At 44.7% G+C, this 20,451-nt stretch overlaps 1 protein-coding gene across 3 annotated transcripts in view; it reads right to left on the bottom strand.

Annotated features, from left to right (window-relative positions):
- The window catches only part of scaper (S-phase cyclin A-associated protein in the ER), a 31,845-nt gene that overhangs the window by 9,675 nt on the left and 1,719 nt on the right, over window positions 1-20,451 (bottom strand). For 2 of the 3 annotated variants that reach the window (XM_088377515.1, XM_088377516.1), the window contains exons 2-25: window positions 18,951-19,068; window positions 18,671-18,747; window positions 18,343-18,540; window positions 17,330-17,430; window positions 17,088-17,204; window positions 16,716-16,837; window positions 16,378-16,652; window positions 15,681-16,016; window positions 14,862-15,029; window positions 14,715-14,781; window positions 14,530-14,647; window positions 14,270-14,381; window positions 14,048-14,188; window positions 13,814-13,969; window positions 13,582-13,724; window positions 13,332-13,413; window positions 13,090-13,242; window positions 12,224-12,331; window positions 9,634-9,770; window positions 8,699-8,764; window positions 8,422-8,548; window positions 4,605-4,720; window positions 953-1,076; window positions 3-232 (exon numbers count right to left, since the gene is read on the bottom strand). In XM_088377515.1, coding sequence (XP_088233641.1) covers window positions 3-232; window positions 953-1,076; window positions 4,605-4,720; window positions 8,422-8,548; window positions 8,699-8,764; window positions 9,634-9,770; window positions 12,224-12,331; window positions 13,090-13,242; window positions 13,332-13,413; window positions 13,582-13,724; window positions 13,814-13,969; window positions 14,048-14,188; window positions 14,270-14,381; window positions 14,530-14,647; window positions 14,715-14,781; window positions 14,862-15,029; window positions 15,681-16,016; window positions 16,378-16,652; window positions 16,716-16,837; window positions 17,088-17,204; window positions 17,330-17,430; window positions 18,343-18,540; window positions 18,671-18,747; window positions 18,951-19,068 — 3,392 coding nt within the window. The remainder of the gene's footprint in view (window positions 1-2; window positions 233-952; window positions 1,077-4,604; window positions 4,721-8,421; window positions 8,549-8,698; window positions 8,765-9,633; window positions 9,771-12,223; window positions 12,332-13,089; window positions 13,243-13,331; window positions 13,414-13,581; window positions 13,725-13,813; window positions 13,970-14,047; window positions 14,189-14,269; window positions 14,382-14,529; window positions 14,648-14,714; window positions 14,782-14,861; window positions 15,030-15,680; window positions 16,017-16,377; window positions 16,653-16,715; window positions 16,838-17,087; window positions 17,205-17,329; window positions 17,431-18,342; window positions 18,541-18,670; window positions 18,748-18,950; window positions 19,069-20,451) is intronic. The other variant, XM_088377517.1, reaches the window with a different exon arrangement.

The raw sequence follows: 20,451 nt of genomic DNA, 5'->3' as shown, positions 1-20,451 counted from the left end.
ACCTGATTAGGTCTTGTGTGCGAATATTGAAGGAATCAATGGCAGAGTTCTTGACCTTGGCATCCGGAGAAGAAATCAAAGAGTCTTCCGCTTTTCCTGACTCGGAGGTCATCGGAGACAGGTACCTCAAGATGGTCGCTGTGGTTTGCAATAGGCCGGTGGTAAAACCCTCACACACTTGTTTGTTAACACTACGGCTAAAGATGGACTTATCCTCATCTGGAACATAAATCTGGAAAAATAAAAAACAGAGTTCAAGTACAGAATACTCAATTTTGTCCAAGAAATACAATTTCCAGTGTATTTGGCAATTTAGATTTTTTTTGGTAAAGCATTAATTTTTTTTCACTATTTTACTTTTAAATTTGTTTATGAAAAAATTGTTTAATTATAAAAAAATAAAACTTGTGTTGCGACACCACTGGACATGTCTTTCAGCGCAGCAGCTGCTGTGATATGTTTTATATAAACCAACGCAAAGATGCCAGCCTCTCTCTCTCTCTCTCTCTCCGTGTGCCCTCAGGAAATAGGACTGCTTTGAATTGCAACTCACAACAGAAGAAAGAAACCCCAAAAGAGTTCGTGCATGTATCACAAACTCGTGCCTGCAACTCGTCTGCGTTGCGAGTACGGCTCGGCTGGCTGGCACCAGTGGATGTTTGCCGAGAGATGAAGTTGCCTCGTTACAAGGTGATGAAAGAAAAAGACCCGACGTGTTGCAAAGCCGCCCGACTGACTGAGCACGCAAATACTCTGTGAGGAGGCTCTACTATGTTTTTTTTTTTTTTTTTTTGTTCCACTAAATAATCAAACTATGGCACTGGAGCTTTAATAAAACACACAGGCTGTTATATACCAAAAAAAAAAAAAAAATGCTGATCTCGGGTCAATTTTCTGACAAATTGACTTTGTGAAAAATGTGAACACAAAGTGAATGTACTGCAAGATCTACCGTTAGTTGGTGCAACAGCAGGTCCATGAGGAGTGCGATCTTGTTGCTGAACAGCACATAGGAGCAGTTGAGCGGACAGGAGGAGCATGTCGAGTAGTAGATATTCACAGCAACACAAAGGGTCCTAAAAGGGAAAGGCGAGGGCAATTAAGAATAGATGAGCACAAAATGTGAATAAACAAAATAAAATGGTATCTTTGATGGTTTAATTCAGTCCCTGACTATACTTGAAACTCATTTCACCCTCAAATCAACTCTCCCCATTAAAGTGAATGGAGATGCCATTAATCCGTTCCAACCCCTCGCAAAAGTATGTTAAACAATTTTTGAGCTGAAAGTCAAAGGAGTATCCCAGTGGCACGGCGAGAGCAGAGGTTGGATTAAACAGATTAAAGCCATATCAGCTAATTATGAGGAACGCTCCCCACACCAGACTTCCTTAAGGCAGTGGAACACAATCTCAGTCACATCTTGGCTGAGATTTTGCAGCACTTCCACTGAAGAGATAAATCGGTTCTTCTTCAGCAGATCCTTGTGGCCCCCAGGCAGCTTCCAGCGATAAGTCTGTCAGCTTGCTTCTGTATTATGTGCACTTTAAAACAAACTCCAAAGACGACTGATGCCTGAGATAACTGACCAGTCCTTCTGCGGTGACAACTACATCTCTAACTCCCCCCCCCAGTCTTATTTGAACAGTGGTGAGAAAGGAATCGGTCTCTTTTGTGCCTAAAAAACATTTGGATATAAACCAAAGTCTGCACATCTGCTGCTAGTTTTCAGTCAAGCCACGCTGGCATAAGAGAAGGAAAAAATATTTGGTTGAGGGAGACCCGAGTCAGAGTTAACTTTGTTAAAATTCTCTAGTAGCGGCCAGACATTTTGTGCTTCCATAACATGTTAACACATTTATCTAAACTAAGACACAGTAGAGTGGCAAACATAAAGTCTGTGGTGCAGGAAGTAACAAAAATATCAAGCTAATAAAACAAAGCTGAGAGCAGACGGCGTTTGTCTCATTTGACTCCCGTAAGACGATCGGCTCGTTTTTGATGAAAACGTGTCACGTCAGTTTGAATCAAATCAGAAAATGACATGCTGCACACATCTTACAAAATCCAAACTGCCGAAGCCAAAGACAGGAATCAAATACAGTGCTTGACGTCACCATGATTGAATCCAAGATATTTAGAAGTCTCGGAAAACAAAAAAAAGTCTCTTGAAAATGGAATCTGATGAAATGTTGTATATTTGACCTCTCTTTTCTGTATCAAAATCAACTGAGTTCCCCAGATAGCAATCTGGGCCTCTGGCATAACAATCCATTCATCCGACTGCTAATGTAATGAGCGTGCAATTGCTTTGTAACGCAGCTAATCGGGCTTGTCTTTGGTCATCTGTGGACAAATGGGGGGAGTCTATCAAAGACATGTTTGTCGTATGGCCTTACACAAGCTGGTACAAAGAAGAACCGTAGTGATCTGTCTTTGGTTTCCTCCCACCTAATTGAGCTTGATGAGGCAGAGACACCGGATAGGGCCGCCCTCTCTGGGAATCTCTCCATCCCAATGGCCATTCGTGACGGCTCCAGTCAGGAGATTTTCAGAGACAATTTGGTAAAGTGCCACACCATCTTGGCTCGTGTTACTCAAACATGGTGTCTTAGGTGTGTCGGTTGACCAGCGGAGGCGGACATTCCTTCAGTTGCATCTGATTGTTCTTTGCTTGATCCCAAAAGTGAGCGTGGCATATCTATTTGTCACTATAACGCTAAAAAATTATCGGGAGATTCCCGCCAGAATAACCAATAAGCGTTAATCTGCACACTGGTGGTCAAATTAGCCTCACAAAACAGGGATTAACATTTTACCTGTGAAGCTTTGTGTTAAATCCTTGGAGAAATGTGGATGAGAGGTGGAGGGTTGACACACACCTGATCAACTTTAACCCCAATCTGAAGCTGCCTGGGTGGGCTCTGGGCTGGGTAAAGGTGTGGCACCATTTTTGTATTTCTTCATTACGGGCATAAAAGGCCATCGAGTTGAATTTCAAAATTGATGGGAATTCATAAGTAACAAGAGTCATTAGCATAAAATCGTTTCAACATCAAAATAAAAAATCTCAATCCCATTTCTAAAGCCAACAAGCATGAAAAAGGCTCTTTTTTTTGTCACGGCCTTGATTTATCTACCCTGGGATCTGTGCTCCTCAAGTCTCACATTTCTCACTCTCTGTATGCTTCCTATGTGAGCAGTCAAGCTTGGCTGGAGTAAACCGGCAGAAATCTGAGCAACTTCCAGATCAGGTTGAGTCACACCGCCCTCTTCAACAGGGGCAAATTTGTGTTCAGGGGGAAGAAAAAGAATCCTAAGCCAAAACAGAAAAGGTGAGGAGGAAATGTAGTTCCTTGTACTGTCAAACAATCCCTTCATTCACTGCTATCTAAATGACATTTCATTTGATTCTGCTGCTGATCACTCGGATACCCTGAGTGCTTCCACCACATCCACTCGGGCTGTTGCTCAACACTGTCCAGGTAGGTCGAGCAATCCGATGAACCGGAACGCTGCGTCATGCGGCACGCTCAAAACAAATGGTGGAAAACATCCTGAAATAAAGCCACGGGCGGCAGGTCCCATTTCACAGGATACACCACGTCACATGAGACAAGAGGTGCAAATACAAATTGGGTTAACACGCACGTCCAAAGACTCCTAAACCCTTCTATGGAGATCACCTGATCAAGTTACCGCCATAACATAATCTGTCTATTCTTGTCTAAGTAGTATTAACTACGTATTGGGTACAGTTCTAAACTTCTAATGAGACCAGAGTCAAGCCAAATTTTAGTTCTAGTCAACACCGGCACAAAAGTTTGCAGAGGAATTAGCTCATTATTGTAATGGTAACAGGATGGAATGGTCATCCCCGGGGAGAGATATGGACAATGCATCAGCGCCGTTGCCATCCTTTTCCTGCTTGTAAAAATTCTTCTGCTCATCTGGCAAGATCAATATGGTAGCATCACTTGTAAACAGATAGGCGAGTCTCCATGGTGGTCCATTAACCAACCAGATGAAGGAGAGCAACAAGTAAGACAGTTAGGTACCAACAGAATTGGCAAAGAAAATATTGTAATGCAAGAAATAATTATCGTTAGCCCAACAAAAAAAATCTACTGCTTAGGATTCCCTTTGATTAATATGATTTATTATAGCACCCACCCCACCCCCAAAAAAATCAATAGACAAGTGATGCCCTTAAAAGCCTTATAAATAAAAGAATTTGTCCATTAGCAGGGATTCCGAGACCACTAAATGCTAATGAATGGAAGAGCAAGGCCATTCTGCTCCATTACGGAGTTCCACAAGAGAGTAGGGTTGCCTTTCTAACGTTATCTACGGGAAGGCCTGGTGAACACCACACCCACAATTCAAAAATACCCTGCACTCTAAATGGCAAATGGGTTTTTACATTGCCAGAGTAAAAAAAAAAAAAATTGACTGGCAAAATGAAACTGCTTTCAAATTTCTACAAACACATTGTTACCATTGAGAAGTGATCATAAACCAACCTTGGCAAGATGAATAATAAAAATCAGTCGAACTTCACTACTATGGATAAAATACATTTAAAATGAAAATGTGGTACTAACTTGTAAGGAATACGGGGAAGGGCGGTAGGTGAGGAGGCAGCCGTGACGACCTGCAGGATTTGCTCCAGAGCCGATAGGCCGCCGCCCACTTGGAAGGCCACTTGGTCTGCCGTGTTCTACAGAGACAAAGACCAAACAAAAGATACATTTACGACAGTAAGCCACAAAATGGACACGCATAATGACATGGCTCTCCCGAGGGTAAGGAGCCCTTTTCTTCCAAGGGGCGAGGTATTGAAATTGAAAACAAAGTGATCCCTAAAGTCTCCCTGCTTGACCTCAAAGCAGCAGCCTGTCCGACTGCAATCAAGTCATGGTGGAGGGTCAATGGTTACGTACTTTGAGGGTGGTCCCAACAAAGGAACAGACAAAATAAGCATGAATAATAATTCCGCAAGCTTACAGTGTTGATCGCTTCAATGTTTATTTGTTTACACACTTAAATGGATTAGTTGATTGTTATTAAGATTGTTGAACGGTGACTGGAGGTGGGTCGGCTGGAGCAAGGTGAGCATGCCGTCGGCCATGTTGGGTTTGATAGGGAGGAAATAGCCGTAAGGGTTTGCTGCTGATGACTTGAACGGGCTGTGTTACACTGAAGGTCACGTCTCCTCCTAATGAGGTTACTGGCTCCTTAGCGCTATGACAGCGCTAATATCCAGCCACTTCACGGCGCTTTTGTTCCCTCCATGGTAAGTTGCCAACAAGCCTGAACACATTTGAGAGCCAAGGGCTTTGCTAAATTACAGATAAGCTCTTCATCTGTCACTCATGCGCAGCGAGGAGGCAAATGCTTCTTGAATACAAATATATATATATATATATTTTTTTTTATTAAGACGAACATGCCAAGAGAATGTTATCCTTCGACATAATCAGACATGTTCTAAAGATGAATGGGCCGTTTCTATTCCGAAAGAACTCAAGAGGACTAGTTAGAATGTCCAATCAATTGAGTTTCAGTCGTTCTCTTAACTTCATCTTAACCATCAACACCGCCTAGCTAAAAGCTCCTCAGGCAAACGTGAGGCAGCTCTTTCATAGGAGCTTATCAAACAGGATTGAATGGGCTAAACAGGACCTTTTGTAAAAACCAGACGATGAGCTCGGCGAGCTGCTATCTTCTGATGACAGATTTATCTGCTATGAGAATGGAACAAAAGTGGCTGAAAAGGATTCAATTCAAATGACCTATCATCTTATAGTTAAGTGTTTTGGATGAAAATGTAATACCTTAATTCAAATACTTTGGTAACACAAGACAGGTGGGCCAGTAAATACATCTTATGAATTAATTACATTTCCCGTTTAAACATTTCCTAAATTTTAACCGCTGAACCCATTCTTACATCTAGTCAGTTATATACTTTTTTTTTTTTTCTCCAGAGGGGGCTGCTAACTTTTAAAAATACAGTTCATGATCCCTTCCATTTATCCGGATCAATTTTAATGCCCAAATCAATATTAACAATAAAAGGGGAGTAGCTCATTCATCTTTCTTTAACAGAACGGCCACCAAAGGCCAATCATTAAGACCCAAGTTAGACAGATAGCTTCTGAATAATACAAGAAGGAGAATCTTATTCAATTACTGTCCAGGGTCAACTATTGTTACCCCAGCTGATGGGGAGGCTGCAGCAGCTGCTAATTCCTGCACCCATGTGCACAGACCAGCCAGATTGCACTTTGTCATCTCCTCCCACCAGACACTTTAATTACATGGAGAGGAGCTAATAGCCTCGCTGGTCCAGCCTGACCAGCAGATGGACAAGCAAGTCGTCGAGTTGATACAAGACTGAAAGTTTTGCATGAAAGCAGCAATTTAGTTTCTAAAATACATTTCATTAAGTGTAAAACTGAATTTGCTCATTTAAATAGTAAATGAATTCAATCTTTCATTGAATGCACGACTTGTTGATGGAAAGTAAACATCTTCCGAATAGAAATGGACAATTTTTTGCCGCCACTGAGCGCTAGCCATGCTGTCAATCTGACGTTAGAAAAACACGCTTTTCAAAGTTCAAACTTTGCTGTTCCCTATTTGGCACAAGCAGGCTCTGACAGCTGACACTGAAAAGGCAAATAGAGCCGTATACTTTCAGGTACTCACAGGTCTGTGCTCTTGACATTTTTTTTTACGTGTTGCATATTTTCAGACAGGCTTTAATTGAAAACACTAATAAACACTTTGGGCAGTATGTAATGATAATAATAATGAGTGTGTGTGTGTGAGTGAGTGAGTGGTGGTGGGGAGCAGAAAATTGGAAAAATTCACTTCTCAATCACGTGGAGTATAGCTAGAATTAGGTTTGACACAAAATAAACCATTAGAGGCCACAAAGGGAGAAACAAGCCGGGGTCAGAGAGGGAGAGACGGCATAACCACGCGTGCAGTTCGGTGTGTGTGTGTGTGTGTGAAGGGGTGGGGCCCAAACAGCATTGCAGGAGGGGAGTGTCGGGTGTTGTCTACAGAATTAGCAAAGAAAGTGGAGACTGAATCAGATATGGGACAGAAAAACAAATCTGTAGGTGAGTCAGTGACATGAGAGATGCTTGTTAGGTCAAATAATCTAAACGACATCGACTTGAAGGGGCCAGACAGCCATGCTGACGGAGACTCTATTTATTTGACTTTGTCCAGGGATTAGAGAGCCAAGTGCCCCCCACCCCGCCTCCCGACTGTCTCATTTGCCAATCATGCTTCCCCAATACCACGTCTCCAATTTTTTGGAGAGCAGCGACTGGATCAGGAATGAACTTTTAAAAAGACGTGAAAGACAAGGGACTTAATTTGCCTCTGACAGCGACAGCAGCGCTGACAAAATGAGCACATCTTTATTGGGCCGCTGACCTCTGCCCTCATGTTGAAGAGTGGGCGGAGCCAAGAGGAGGGTTCCTCGTGTAGTGACAGCTTGTGAGCTACTTACATCACAGCTGACTCCTCCTCTCTCCTTAGAGGAGCCCGTGCCAACCGGGCAGTACTTCTTTCAACGCGTCCCTGGGGAAATACGGTAATAGCATCTCCGGCTATCCCGCTAGTCACTGATGGGACTCCATAATCTTTGTATTCTGAAGCCCGCGGACACACAGTGGGATGATGGTATAATAGCGCACAGCAAGCACAACAAGGCAGGAAATTTATGCCTCATTACAGGAAGTGGACTGTATATTTTCTTCATCATAAACATGGTGGCAGGTGTTTTAATGGCTTCTCTCGGCCCAAATTAATTTGGATTTTACAGTAAGAAATAAAAAAAATAATTTCAAAACTGGTTTCAAATCAACTCAAGTTGGAAACAGTTATAATCACAGTAACTGTATATTGAATATACCCATTCACTTACCTTTTATTGGATATCACTGGAGTGTTTGATCAATTGCTACAATAATATATTGCAATAAAATATCGAGTTGGATTAATGTCTGTGATTTTTTTTTATTATTTTTTTTTATTTTAACTGGCCATTGTCTAAACCAGTGGCGTCTGAGTGGTGGACACTACAGACATAGGGACAATGCTCACTCTCGTGCCAGGAAGCACCTCTATTGGTACCATGTGCACAATCATAACACAGTTAACATGGTCTTCATTAGTCAATAACCAAAGGCAAGTGGCTTTAGAGTAAGTGATACTTGGGAGGGTGAGACAGAGGGAGCCCAAGCCAAACACAACTAATGACCGAGGAGACATGCGGAGCGTCTGGCACGAACCGCGCTAAGCTGCAGACGGCTCAGACGAGACCGAGATGATGTCAAGTCAGAAAAAAACTTGATATAGTATTGAAAATCATGCGGAAACAAAAAGTTGTTCAGCTACCTGTTTCTCCAAGATGCGAAGAATCTCACCCAAAGTTCGATCCAAACTGGACACTTTGTTGTTGGCCCATTGGCCGTTATCTTGGCCCTGCAGTTGCTTCAAAAGGTCCTTCACGAGGCGCTGTAACCTGAAGATGCAGTGGACAAAGGCAAACATCACTTTCCTCATGGCGAGCCAACAAGTCTGACTCAAACGTCAATATGATCAGACGCATAAAATGGCAAATTTCCGCAAAAATAATAAAACATTTCTGATTCAAAAACAGGACTGCACTTACTTGGCCTTGTATGGGGAGTCAGGAACTTGCGTCTTTGTGTCAAATGACGTCTCGTATTGCTTTGCTCTGCACGGGTACAAAAAAAAAAAAAAAAAAAAGGATTGAATCCTTGGGGAAAGATTTTGGCCTTCCCATAAGGCACACTATAGATGAAAGTGTGAAAGGAAAGAAAATGTTCAGGCCGAGTCTGTTTATTTGGCCTGTCAGCGGAGCGGCTCGGCCTAAAATGATCAGACAGCAGCGTTTTGCTGGCTCCGACTAAACTCCATTTTTTTTTTTTTTTTGCTAAAAGTAAAAATTCCTTCATCTCAGAAAAATGTAGGTGACGATTATCACTCAGTATTTTAACTAACACTCATTTTTTAATGCTGCCTTAAAACTTAATGAAGGAGCCAACGTTTATGTTTTAAGGGGTTTCTGTGCTGCTTTTTTTTTTTTTTTTTTTAATTGCCTTTGGGGGCTTGCGGCCTCGGAGTGCAAGTCCCAGCAGCGCTGACGAGGGAGTGACAGGAAACAGAGACAGATCATGTTGTCACTTTCTCAACACCACAGAGCCTCTCCTTGTTCTGACCGCCAGTTAAATTGAGTAAGCTCTGGTCTGAGTTCTGCTGCACGGCAAACTAGCCTCCTATTTGTTTATGGGTATTGATTTTCCTTGAAATTTCATTTGAAAAAAATCAATAGCTGAGAGGGGGGAAAAACAAGCAGTGCTAATACATGCATACTGTGCAAACAGAGATGCGGCCAATGACACGACAACAATTTGGAGGAAATCTTTTAACAAGTGAAAGGCTGCCTGAGAGCGATTTAGAGTTTTAAAATCAAGGTCCATGTGCAAAGTCAGGATGCAAAAATCCTGGAACACTTTTTTGTCTCGTGTGCCAATAGAAAGCGATGAACTAAGTGTTAGCGAGGTAAAAATAAAAGCTACTGACCTGGAGTTCATCCTGGCACGGAGCTTTTTTGCCTTCTTGCGGGCTTTTTGCCTCTCCTCGCTATCCTTTAGGCTCTCGGAGGAAACGGAGCTGTCAGTCACAATGTCCACGATGTATTTCTTCAAGGAAAGATGCTCCTATAAAGCACAAAGTGGAACATTATTAATTTTTTTTTTCTGTAAATACATTTCAGGATAGGTTCAGAAAACATAGCAGCTAAGTAGCAACCACTGTAGCCTAATTAGCTTTATAACAGCCCCCCCCACCCATGGACAAGCCTTAAGGGGAGAGGCGTCACTTTAACCATTTGACTATTTCTACTAAGCGATGGTGTGATATCCATAACCCGATTTGAGCGACATGCTTCATGTGCCAGAAACTAATGACCTAATTATAATGTCATCCATCACCCCCAGAAGACAGGCCTCACAGATAAAGGACTTCCGTTGAGATGTCGAACTAGAACCTGTGTGTGGGATGATGCCATAGCCTCTGGTGACAAGTGCTGGTGCACCTGCTGGCTGAATGGAGTGCTTTCACTGCGGTGGAACGTAATACAGGTGTGAAAAAGCAAATTCATAAATCATGGCTTCTCAAGGATGACTCAATATGATCAAGCGTACAGTAAATTAATTTTAATCTACTGGGACAATCTAATATAAACTCCAGTTCAAATCATGTGGTTAATGATTATTATTAAGCGACAAATCGAGTAGATCAGCAGCGCCTCTGCTGGTTGTCGCCAAGTAGTGCATCCAATTTACCATCAATTGCTTAAACACGCAAATCATTATAATTGTATTTCCTCTAGATATAAAATCTTCCGATTCTAGCGTCAAATCCATTCACTAGATTTTCACGTGACAAGTGCCTCCCCCCATTTTTCTCACAGTTTACAGGTCAGTCAGATCCAGCGCTGTCATCTCACTTGCAGTCAGTAATCTCTCTGAGAGGGCTACCCAAGTGTGCTTGCCACTCACCTAATGGAATTGCTTAAATAATGCATCGAAAACACCATTTGCCAAAGATATATCATACTGCTACTATAAAATGGTAAACTGAAATATTATGCTGTGGCGTAAGGGGGGGGGGGGGATGCTGACAGGCCGCTGTAAATGCTTTAGCAAATACAGATACAGTTATTACAATAAGGGCTGGGATAAACTCAATAGCATTAAGAATGTTTGCAAATATAGTGACAGACAGCCGTCTGCCACGGAAGCATTATCATAAAGCGGCAAACACACTGGGGCCCGAGGTCTGCGGTGGCCCAGCACAATGCCCAATATTGCCTCTAGTGGGAGAAACTCGAGCCGCCTCTAAACATCCCATCCCTTCTTTTCTCGGACACAGACAGAGCTATCACAGATCTAAAAGGCAGACGGCACAAATACACATTCTATGGGATATGTTCACCCAGCGCCTCTTTTGTCACTCACAAAAGGCCCGAGCGGGTAGCTTTCCATTTGGCGTTGAGCAAACAGCTGAATTTCATGTCGGCTACTAGACGATAAGTGATACGACACGGGATGGGGTTACAGTCTTTGGTTGCTTCGCATGACTTTTTATTTGTATCCAACTGCCTCCTTTAGGTGGCGTTTCAGCACGGACATGCCATAAATCCAAATCGGACACCCACGTTTGACTGAAACTCGTCTTCCTTTCTTTAGAATAGCAAATTCGTTGCTGGGAAAAAAAAAAGGTGTCGAGTGTCTGATTTCAAAACAACAAGGGGGAGTGAGAGGGGGGACTTCAGCTGCCACTCTTGATATTTCAGCAAGGTTCTCAATTTAAGGGCCAATCCTAAGAGTGTCAAGCAGACCTCCAGGACTATTTGGGTCTTATGGGAGGTCACTTTTCTGCAGAAGTTCTTTCTGGCCTCTATTGGTGTATAGAGGTGATCAATTCAGTCAATTTTCAATTTCTAGAATTTAATATCACCTGGCTATTTTTTAATATTCGACTTTTGGTCAAGTGAGGACATGGACAATTGTTTGCCTATTAGTACATTTCATCTTTTAATATTTCATCGGTTATGTTGGTGCAACAAACCTGATTGGAATTCACCATTTCCTTGTTTATTGAACTGTCAAAGGGAACAAACTAACTTGACTCACGTTTAGACAGAAAATACCTGAGAGGAAAGACGGCGGGGCCTATCCATTCTTCTCACAAGAGAGCAGGGAAGAAAAGCTTTGAATAAGAGAGCTACTGGGGCCAAAGGTGCTGCGTATAGCACCAACAGTTGTCAGACTCACAATGAGCAGCGCTGAAAAGCCAATCTCATATTGCAGCCTGAGAGGTTAACTTGCATTAACGGGCTGCCTTCCCATGGAAAGCGCTCAATGGTTCCCCAAAAAAAAAAAAAACGGTGATGAAGTGATGTCACCCATCCACTGGAGCACTGAACCCTGACTGTGTACATTTCAAGGCCCATTTGCAACGGCACAAAGAGTGGGGGGGTGTGTGTGGGGAGGGGGGGGCATAAACAATAATAACCGTGCCATAAAAGACAGTCATCTGTTTCTTTGTCCTCGATCTGTTGTAGGAGAATAAACGTGCGTGTCGCCGGCAGGTTGATGATACGCACCACTTCCTCGTCGGACAGCTCCCGTCCCTGGATGCTGCTGCTGTCTCGCACGGCCTGTTGGTGCCTTTTGCCCTTGGTGTGGCTGAACAGGTGCACCTCTGAGGTGATCTGCAAACACAAGCATAGTGGTCAGAGGTCACCGCCGCCAACAATGGAGACTCCAGGCAGGAAGGGGTCATCAGATCCCCACGGGATGGCGGTGAAATAATATACCTCGAGGTTGTTTTTTGCCAATAGGACATGACCTGCCACTGCTGAACCTCACAGGATGCAAAGTACGTGAGGCTGCTCCAAAAGTCAAATGACGCAGCTAAAGGATGTCAATTTGTTTTTAATTGCCCCAATTACATCACAATGTTTGTTGAAGGGAACTTTCCACATCTGGCATTTCCAGTCAAGTATTTACAAAACAACTTTGGTGAGAACAGCGGACTGATTCTATCCTGACAATTAAGTCCCAAACAATTATTATGAAATTATTTCATTATTCAAACAGCGTAAGCTGAACAAACCACGGAGCCCTTTTACCTACTACGAAATGGTTTATGATACTTTGTGTCTCAGGTCATTAAATAAATTGCTTGGTCCCGAGGAGCCCTTCCTGATCCCTTGTGTCAGATGTTACGCCAAGGTCAATCGTCAGTTCAACAAAATTCACTTAGCGGTTTCAAATGTCAGATTGCTCAACCCTGGTTTCCCTGGTAACCAAGTCTTCACAAATAACTGCATGATTCCATTTATGATCGATCTTACCAGCGTTCAAACGTTTGGCTTCAGGCAGTCAATTTGTAATGACTATATTTGCCACAAGGGGGAGCTAGACGTTCTTTCATCCAAGTAGTCCCTCAGTTTGGAGCTGTACGTACCACAACAGCGCAGAGCGAGCACTGTTTCTTGCGTTCGTACGGCGTTAGCTTGGGGGCGTAGTCTGTGTTGGCGTGGCGGCCGCTGCTAAGCTCGGCCGCCTTCTCCTTCCTCTGCTCCATTTGCTCCATATGCCTGCGGCTGCTCTCGTCGTGCTGTGGCGGAGCAAACAGAAAGCGACGGGGTCAGCTGGGAAACGGTGTGTGTCTATTAGAGAAGCAAGGTGAGCCCTGGATTAACTTACCTTCATTTGAATTTTCTTTTGCAGCTCCTCCATGGCCTCCTGTTGAGCCGCACTAAGAGCGGCCAGACGCTCTTCTCTGTCTCTTTATACAATATAGAACACGGGCATTTTTAAAATGTCAATATTTGATGTTGCAAAGACAGTTATTTAGCTACACGTGGGGAAACCTTTAATCTGAGGTATGTGCTTTCAAGCCACAATTATTTATTGAGGTCGGAAATGTACTCCAAGGTGCCCCAACAACACTTACCTAGCTCTCTCCCGCGCCGCGTCCTCTCTTGCTTTTTCTTTTTCCTGCCGCTGCTGTTCAATTCGAGCCTCTTGTTCCTTGCGGCGAATCAACAGCTCCTCCACGCGTGCCTGCCGCTCGGCTTCAAGGGCTCGTTTACGTTCCTTATGAAGAAGCAATGCCCCACGTGAGCAAGGACTAGACACTTCAAATGTGCAAACCAACCATGCGAGTCCTTTTTTTCTGGTCTCACCTGCACCGCTTCATCCCTGGCTTGCTTCTCCTCCTGCCTCCTCTGCCTGTCCTCCTGGAGCTCATTAAGGCGTTGCTCGTATTCATTTAATTTCGCCAGGGCATCGTGTCGCTTGTTCTGCGCTTCGAGCGTATTGATGAATGCGATTTCATTGACCTGAATGGACACAAATAGGATTTCATCAAATTTTTCTCCAAAACTTACTGTTGACTCCCCTCCACTTCCCCCACCTACCTTGGCTTCTTCTTCTTGAGCCTTCTTCACAATGGCCTGGAGTTGCAACTCTCGTTTCAACTCGGCGTGCAGCAGCTTTTCCTCCATCATCTTCCTCCGTTGTTCCAACAACTCCTCCTTCCATTTCCTCACCTCCTTTTCCTGCAGAAAGCAAAAACAGAGAGCCCAGGTAAGGCAAAAAAAAAAAAAAAAAAGGGGTCTGCTCAACATGTTTCTACTCACCCTCTCCAAAAGCTTCTGCAGTTTGAACGTCTTTTCCTCTCGCAATTTGTCCCGCAGCTGCTGAGCCTTCAGCTGTTTCTCTTCATGTTTTTTCTTTGACTCTGCAATCGTCCTGTCAGAAACATGATCATAAATCATTCATCTTTTGGTTAACAGGGCCTGACAATGCTCAAGTTGATACATCCTTGTCAAAACAAGGAGAAGGGCCTTACTCAACATGTGGTAGAGCTGTTTGAAGAAAAAAAAAAAAAAATAGGCACCTTTTGCGTGACGGCGAGGACAATTTTTCATGCATGTGTATCCCGTGTCCGGGAGGGCGAGCGGGCTCCTCCTCCACCATGTCGCCCCATGAGGTATTCTGACGCCATGCCTCCCTCGCTGCAAACGGTGGGTTAAGAACATTTTAAAACAATTTACCGCTGAGCTGCCGCGTGGAAATCCATACCTTCGTAATCGGCCAACATCTCACTCCACTCCATGTTGGGCCCACATCCTCCATTAGCAATGCCAGCCTGGAAGGGCATGAAAGAAAGTAGGAGAACAGTTCAAATGACCCATGCAGGCGCTTTAGGGAGTCCTAACTTTGTCTTACCGGGAAGTCATTTTCGTTGTCTGTCTCCAGATCATTGTTCTCCGCTTGAATCTCTCTGGTCAGCTGCTCTTCTTCTGCAATGGCACTGGCGATGGCTTCTTCGTTGGCCTTCTCGAGTCGGTCAGCCAGCTCCTCTTTCTTAGCCAGGACCTCGGCCATGGACTGAGGCTGGACACAGGGTGAAGGTGTCATCATACAAAAGTACACAAGAGGAGTTTTGGAGAATAAAAAAATTGCGTGTCTAGATCAACGTTTTGGTGACCTCATCACATTTGAACTCACAGGGTGGTCACAAAAATCACAAGTGAGGACGCATTCCAATGTCATGCAGGTTACATTTAGCGTGAGGATGAGGAGATGGTGGAAGGAGCAAACTATTGAAATATTTGACTGATTTGACCAAATCAATCACAGATTAATAAGTGGCATACAAAATTTAACAGGTCAAGCTGTTAAAGTGGGTGTGAATATGACATGAATGTTGCCTACCTACTGACAAATCAATTTGTATGAGAACCACTGTGGATTGAAATTTAGCCTTGAGCGTTTTACAGGTTCATTGAAAAAAATATATGCCAGATGAACGGACTACTTTTGTGGTTAATTGAACACCCACGACAAAAAAAAAAAAAAAATCCACTCACAGCTATTCTTCACAGTACGCGGAGCTTAAACACATTTGGTCAGGGGGCCTGCTTCAGATCGACTTTGTTTAGGCGCTGAAGCACCCGTGAGACTCCCCTCGACTCCCTTTGTACCGACCCGAGGCCCGGTCCCACCCCTCCCCTCCCCTCTGCTCCTCCATCTCTCAGCACTCACAGTGGAAAGCTCTGTGGGGTCCAGCACACTCTCCAGTTTCACCGCTTCCATGGGAGTCTCAGCCTGTCGTGGAGCAGATGTGGCCGTGCCCCCCTCAGCCACACCGTCCCCCAAGGCCGACGGTCCGCCGAGCCCATCCGTCTCGGGTCGCTCTAGGGATGCGGAGCGGGCCGGGGGTAGGACTGATAAGGTCATGTCTGGTGGCGGGGCCGCAGCTGAACACAAGGCGGGTTCTGGGGCTGGGCAAGGGGTGATATCTGCTATAGGGGGAGGAGGCGCGGCGTCGCGGGCTGCGTCGACACAAAGCCCCGAGTCTCGTGCATTCTCTGCAGGGGGCTGCACCGACAATCACACACAAGCAGATGCGAGCTCCATTAAAAACATGCATTTCAACAAAAACACATCATGCGGGGGGGGGGGGGGAGGAGATCTTGCTACTGACATGCTCTCAAACATCCAAATTTGGAGATGGATAAGATATGGATTGTCAAAACTAAATGAGGAATAGTGTGTGTTAATTGTGAATTTTGGGAGTGAAATAAGCCGCTGAAATCAAATCGATTCCAAGTGGTGTGTTTCTGAACATGGTAAGCCCAAAACAAAAACAACGCGGTTGATGAAAGCATCTCAAATTTCTATACTTGGCATGAATAATCGATATCTATCCTCGGAGGAGCTTCTTGTCATGACGTAGTACCTCGACTGTGTCCCCGCCAACTGGATGTTTCTCCTCATCTGGGGGATCAACTTTCTTCTTCGAGTCCACCTTAGTTGTGTCGACCGGAGGTGGGGACTGCGGGCGGACGGGATGCTCTTCTTGTGGCGGCACAAGTGGCTGATTCTTGCTGCTGGCCTGCTTTGGGGCCACGTGAGTGGCCAAGACCGGACTGACCTTGGCGATCATGGTGGCGGAGCGAGGCTTGGCCGCACGTCCGCGGTGAACCGTCTCCCAGCCTTCGGAATCTTTTTTACCTGAAAACATCTTGTCAGATTTTCTTTTTCCATTCTCAGCTTACGCAATCAGGGATGTCTTACTTGGCTTTTCGACTGAAGATGTCATCAGCTGAGTCGAACTCGGAGCGGATTGAGTACACTTCACTCGGTCTGCCCAACTGGGGCCCGAAAGCCGGGCAGCGGCCATGGCAGGTGGAGGTCCCCTAGATAAGACACACATATTATAACCACAATAAATGAAGAGAAACATTTACAAGCGGACCACGATTTTTTTTATCCGATCAATTCACACCCCAACTGCCAATCACAAACACTTAAACACTTCCCAGTTGTAAAAGCACAATCAATATCCATTTCCGGCAGCATCCAATTACAGCGCACTGCCTATACACAACACACATGTGCCAAAAAGTCGAAGTCCATCGGTGGGACAAGGAGAGAAAAGGGGCTTACCCAAAATTCAGGGTGCGACGTGCAGCTGGGGAGGAAACCATTCTGTCCGCAGAGGGGCTCGGCACCACGTGGCGTCCCGGTGACATCTTACGCAACTCCCAGGCTAAAGAGGTCGGCCTGCAAATTAAAAGTAGTATTGAGCAGGCATAAATAAATCCAGTTCGACCTTGTGTGGGAGGGGGGAGTGGCGAGACAGCAAACAAACAGATAATGAATGCGCACGGGGAAAACAATGAGATCACCTGTTCTGAGCATCGGTTTTCTCGAGTTTCTCCTGGAGCTGGATCCAGTCTATGAGGGCTTTGAAATCCCGCACGTAGTTGTCCAACATCATCAAGACTTCCTGAGAGTGACATTGACAGCTTGATGTTATTGCTCAAAGTTTTTCCTCCCAACCTAAACCACCCACCGTGGCCACAAGCCACCGATGAAAACAGACAACTGATGGATGGCGAGGGGAGTGGTAATTGAGAGTAAAGCTTTCACAGTGCTTTTAGTTAATAGACAAGTCAGTCTAGTGAAAGATGTGTCCAGCTGCAGGAGCAGCGTTGATGATTGGCGCCGGTTAACAAAGACCGCCTCTATAGCTCGCCGCTCATTTGGTAATGAAGGCCGAGCCGGTCCTCCGACGGACAAAGTCCGCAACGAGTGGGGGGCATCGTAAAGTGGCTTTTAGCATGTTAATAGGCACACTTAAAGCTAAATACAAGCCTCGTGTAACATTTCACGACAAATGACAACATGTTTGACCTCAAAGAGGCCTTGCCATTAGGCGGCTCAGTAAAAGCCAGTGGTCCGTACATGCGCGCAAAACAAATGAAGCATTTTTGAGGGCTTCATTTAGAGGACAAATTCAAACTATACACTCACTGGCACAGCTGTAGAGAAAATGTTTACATTTACGAAAAGAATAATTCCCAGTTTTATTCTATTAGACGGAATTTGGTGAGCTGATTAGTGTGAGAGAGAGGAGTCGGGTAAAGGTGAGAAGAAAAAAAAAAAAAACAGCTGCCAGACAACATAATGATCATACCACATAGATAGTGGCTACAATCTGTCATCAATATTCAGAGCAAGCCCTGTGATAATTCTCTTAGTGTGGAACTGACAGAAAGCAGAACTCAAGAGGAATGTGGCCTCCATTTAGATGTCAATGTCGCCCTCTAGCGGTCACACAAAAAACTGCTCAAAAACCCACAGACAAAATGCAGTCTTCCTTTAGTGAAGTTCTATTTCCCTTGCATAATGTGCTGACCTTGCATTCGACAACACTTTGATCGGACTCGCACGTGACGTAGATCTCATCCACGGCGCGCCGCAGGTTGTCAAAGAGGAAGGCCCAGTAGCGCGCTCGTAGGTCCACTTTACGAGGCTGTCGAGATTTGGTGGGGCTCTTCTCGGTCGCCTTGTCCAACAAGGCGCCGGCTGTGCTTTTGCTCTCCACACCAGCATTCTGGAGAAGGATAACTATTTTTTCACTTTGTCCAATGAAAATAAAAAGCCTGCTGCGATTTATTTGGGGTTCATCGGAGGTACCAGTGGTAAATATGGCGCCCTCTGGCGGACAAGCATCAAACACCCACCTGTCTCTTATTCCTTTGCTGCCCGGAATGAGTCCTCTGAGCTCTTGCGCCGCCAGCAAAATGACTTTTGGACTTTGCTGTGTGGAGAAAATGATCCAATAAGAAATGTATCCCAACAGACAGCATTGTTATCATGCCTGATGGATGACAAGGCCATTTAGAAGTATGTAGTGGAATATCAAACATTTTGTGTGTGTGTGGGAGGTGTATAAGTGGGAGCACAGAGTGACTGTGTGATTTTTTTTTTTTTAAAGACGTAATTTGCTGGAGAGGCGCTGACCTTCCTCCTCTTTATTCTCCAGCGGGACACTCCACGCAATCAGGTTCCGAGCAGCGCGGCCTTCTTCGGCGACGATCTTACGCACTTTGTCGTGGCTGTTGGAGCGCTGGAAGGAGGCCTGCAAGAGGAGCCAAAACATCAATATTTCACTGCATATGAGCTCTAATACGAGATGGAAAGTAGAGTGACTGGCGATAAGTAGAGCTGAACACGCCACGCGCAATGGTGCCTTGAGATCACTTTAGAGACACATGACTGCACTTGAGAGCAAAGTTTCTTCCCCACATGCAAGTGCAGTGAGAATTTATATCGTCTCTATTCTTTGATACAATACAGATCTCGGATCTCATTAGTAGTCCGTATTGAATGAAGTGGTTGGCGTGTTGCCTTGCATTTGGCAGTCCGATGTTGTTGCTATGGTTACCCAGTTCGTAGGGTGCTAAAATGCCCTGTACTGTTCTGTCAATGTTCACAAATAAGCATGTTGCGTAATTTAAATGATCTAGGATTTATTTGGGAGCTCCAAAGTTGTTTTGTTATATGTCGAGTGTGTCGCAGTGTGACAACGATGCAACGTATTGGCGAGCGGTGGCGTCGGATGCGAGCATTAAACGGAAGCGATAGAGTGACAAGTAACAGCTCGAGGCTTGAACCAACCCGCTTGGCGCCCAACATGCATCATGGCTGACCTACACATTGAGTATGCATCAGTGACTGGAGAAGCTCAGGGCAAGCAAAAAGTGGAAGCCAAGTCCCTCATCGCATAATTGTCAAGCTGTGAAATGGCTCATCATCATGTCCAATAGAGAATAAGCGTTTTCAACAAATGTGCTCTGCATTTTATATCAACAATACAATAAAAACAACCGCTTGATTGTGGCATTCGTGTCCTCAGTCTTTCATTCGCCGAGTTCTCTCTCCTCCTTTGCATTATTTAAGAACTGATCTGATGCTTGCAAATTCGGAAACGACTATTGGGTGCTTTAACTTAAAACAACGCATTTTATTGCTATTTACAATTGGCTCAAATGAATGTCTCTGGATATATCTCAAGTTATTCTAAATACAACATGCCGATTAAGAATTATACCAAGAGTTATTCATCAGGTATAATAGCACGTGTGTGTCGCATTATGCAGAGCCAACATGCAAAGTGCATTGGTCCAGATACTATTTAATGCCCCCCAGGGAGATATCCAGCTGACCTACTTTTGGTGCGCAAAAATTCTTCATGTCAAGTGGCCCGTGCGTTTTATTCTTCTGAGCCAGAACACAACGATAAGATAACAATCAGAGCCATGCATACAAGAGAACCCCTTGGCTGCTCTCCGCTAATAACACATTGCTAATTAGCCCGAGCACCAGAAGTCAGCTGAACGACACCGTGAAGGGCGCCGACTCCTTTTTGCCCGTGCACCGGAAACAAGACCCATTTTCCAAGCCGGTGCTTCGTAAGGAGCCAGTGTACTGTTTCCCTCTCGGTCCCGGCGAGCAACAAAAC

Source organism: Syngnathus floridae, chromosome 6 (assembly GCF_059516105.1).
Source record: "Syngnathus floridae isolate MCC-2025c chromosome 6, RoL_Sflo_1.0, whole genome shotgun sequence".
Taxonomy (NCBI): Eukaryota; Metazoa; Chordata; class Actinopteri; order Syngnathiformes; family Syngnathidae; genus Syngnathus; species Syngnathus floridae.
This window is presented reverse-complemented; position numbering and strand designations above follow the sequence as displayed.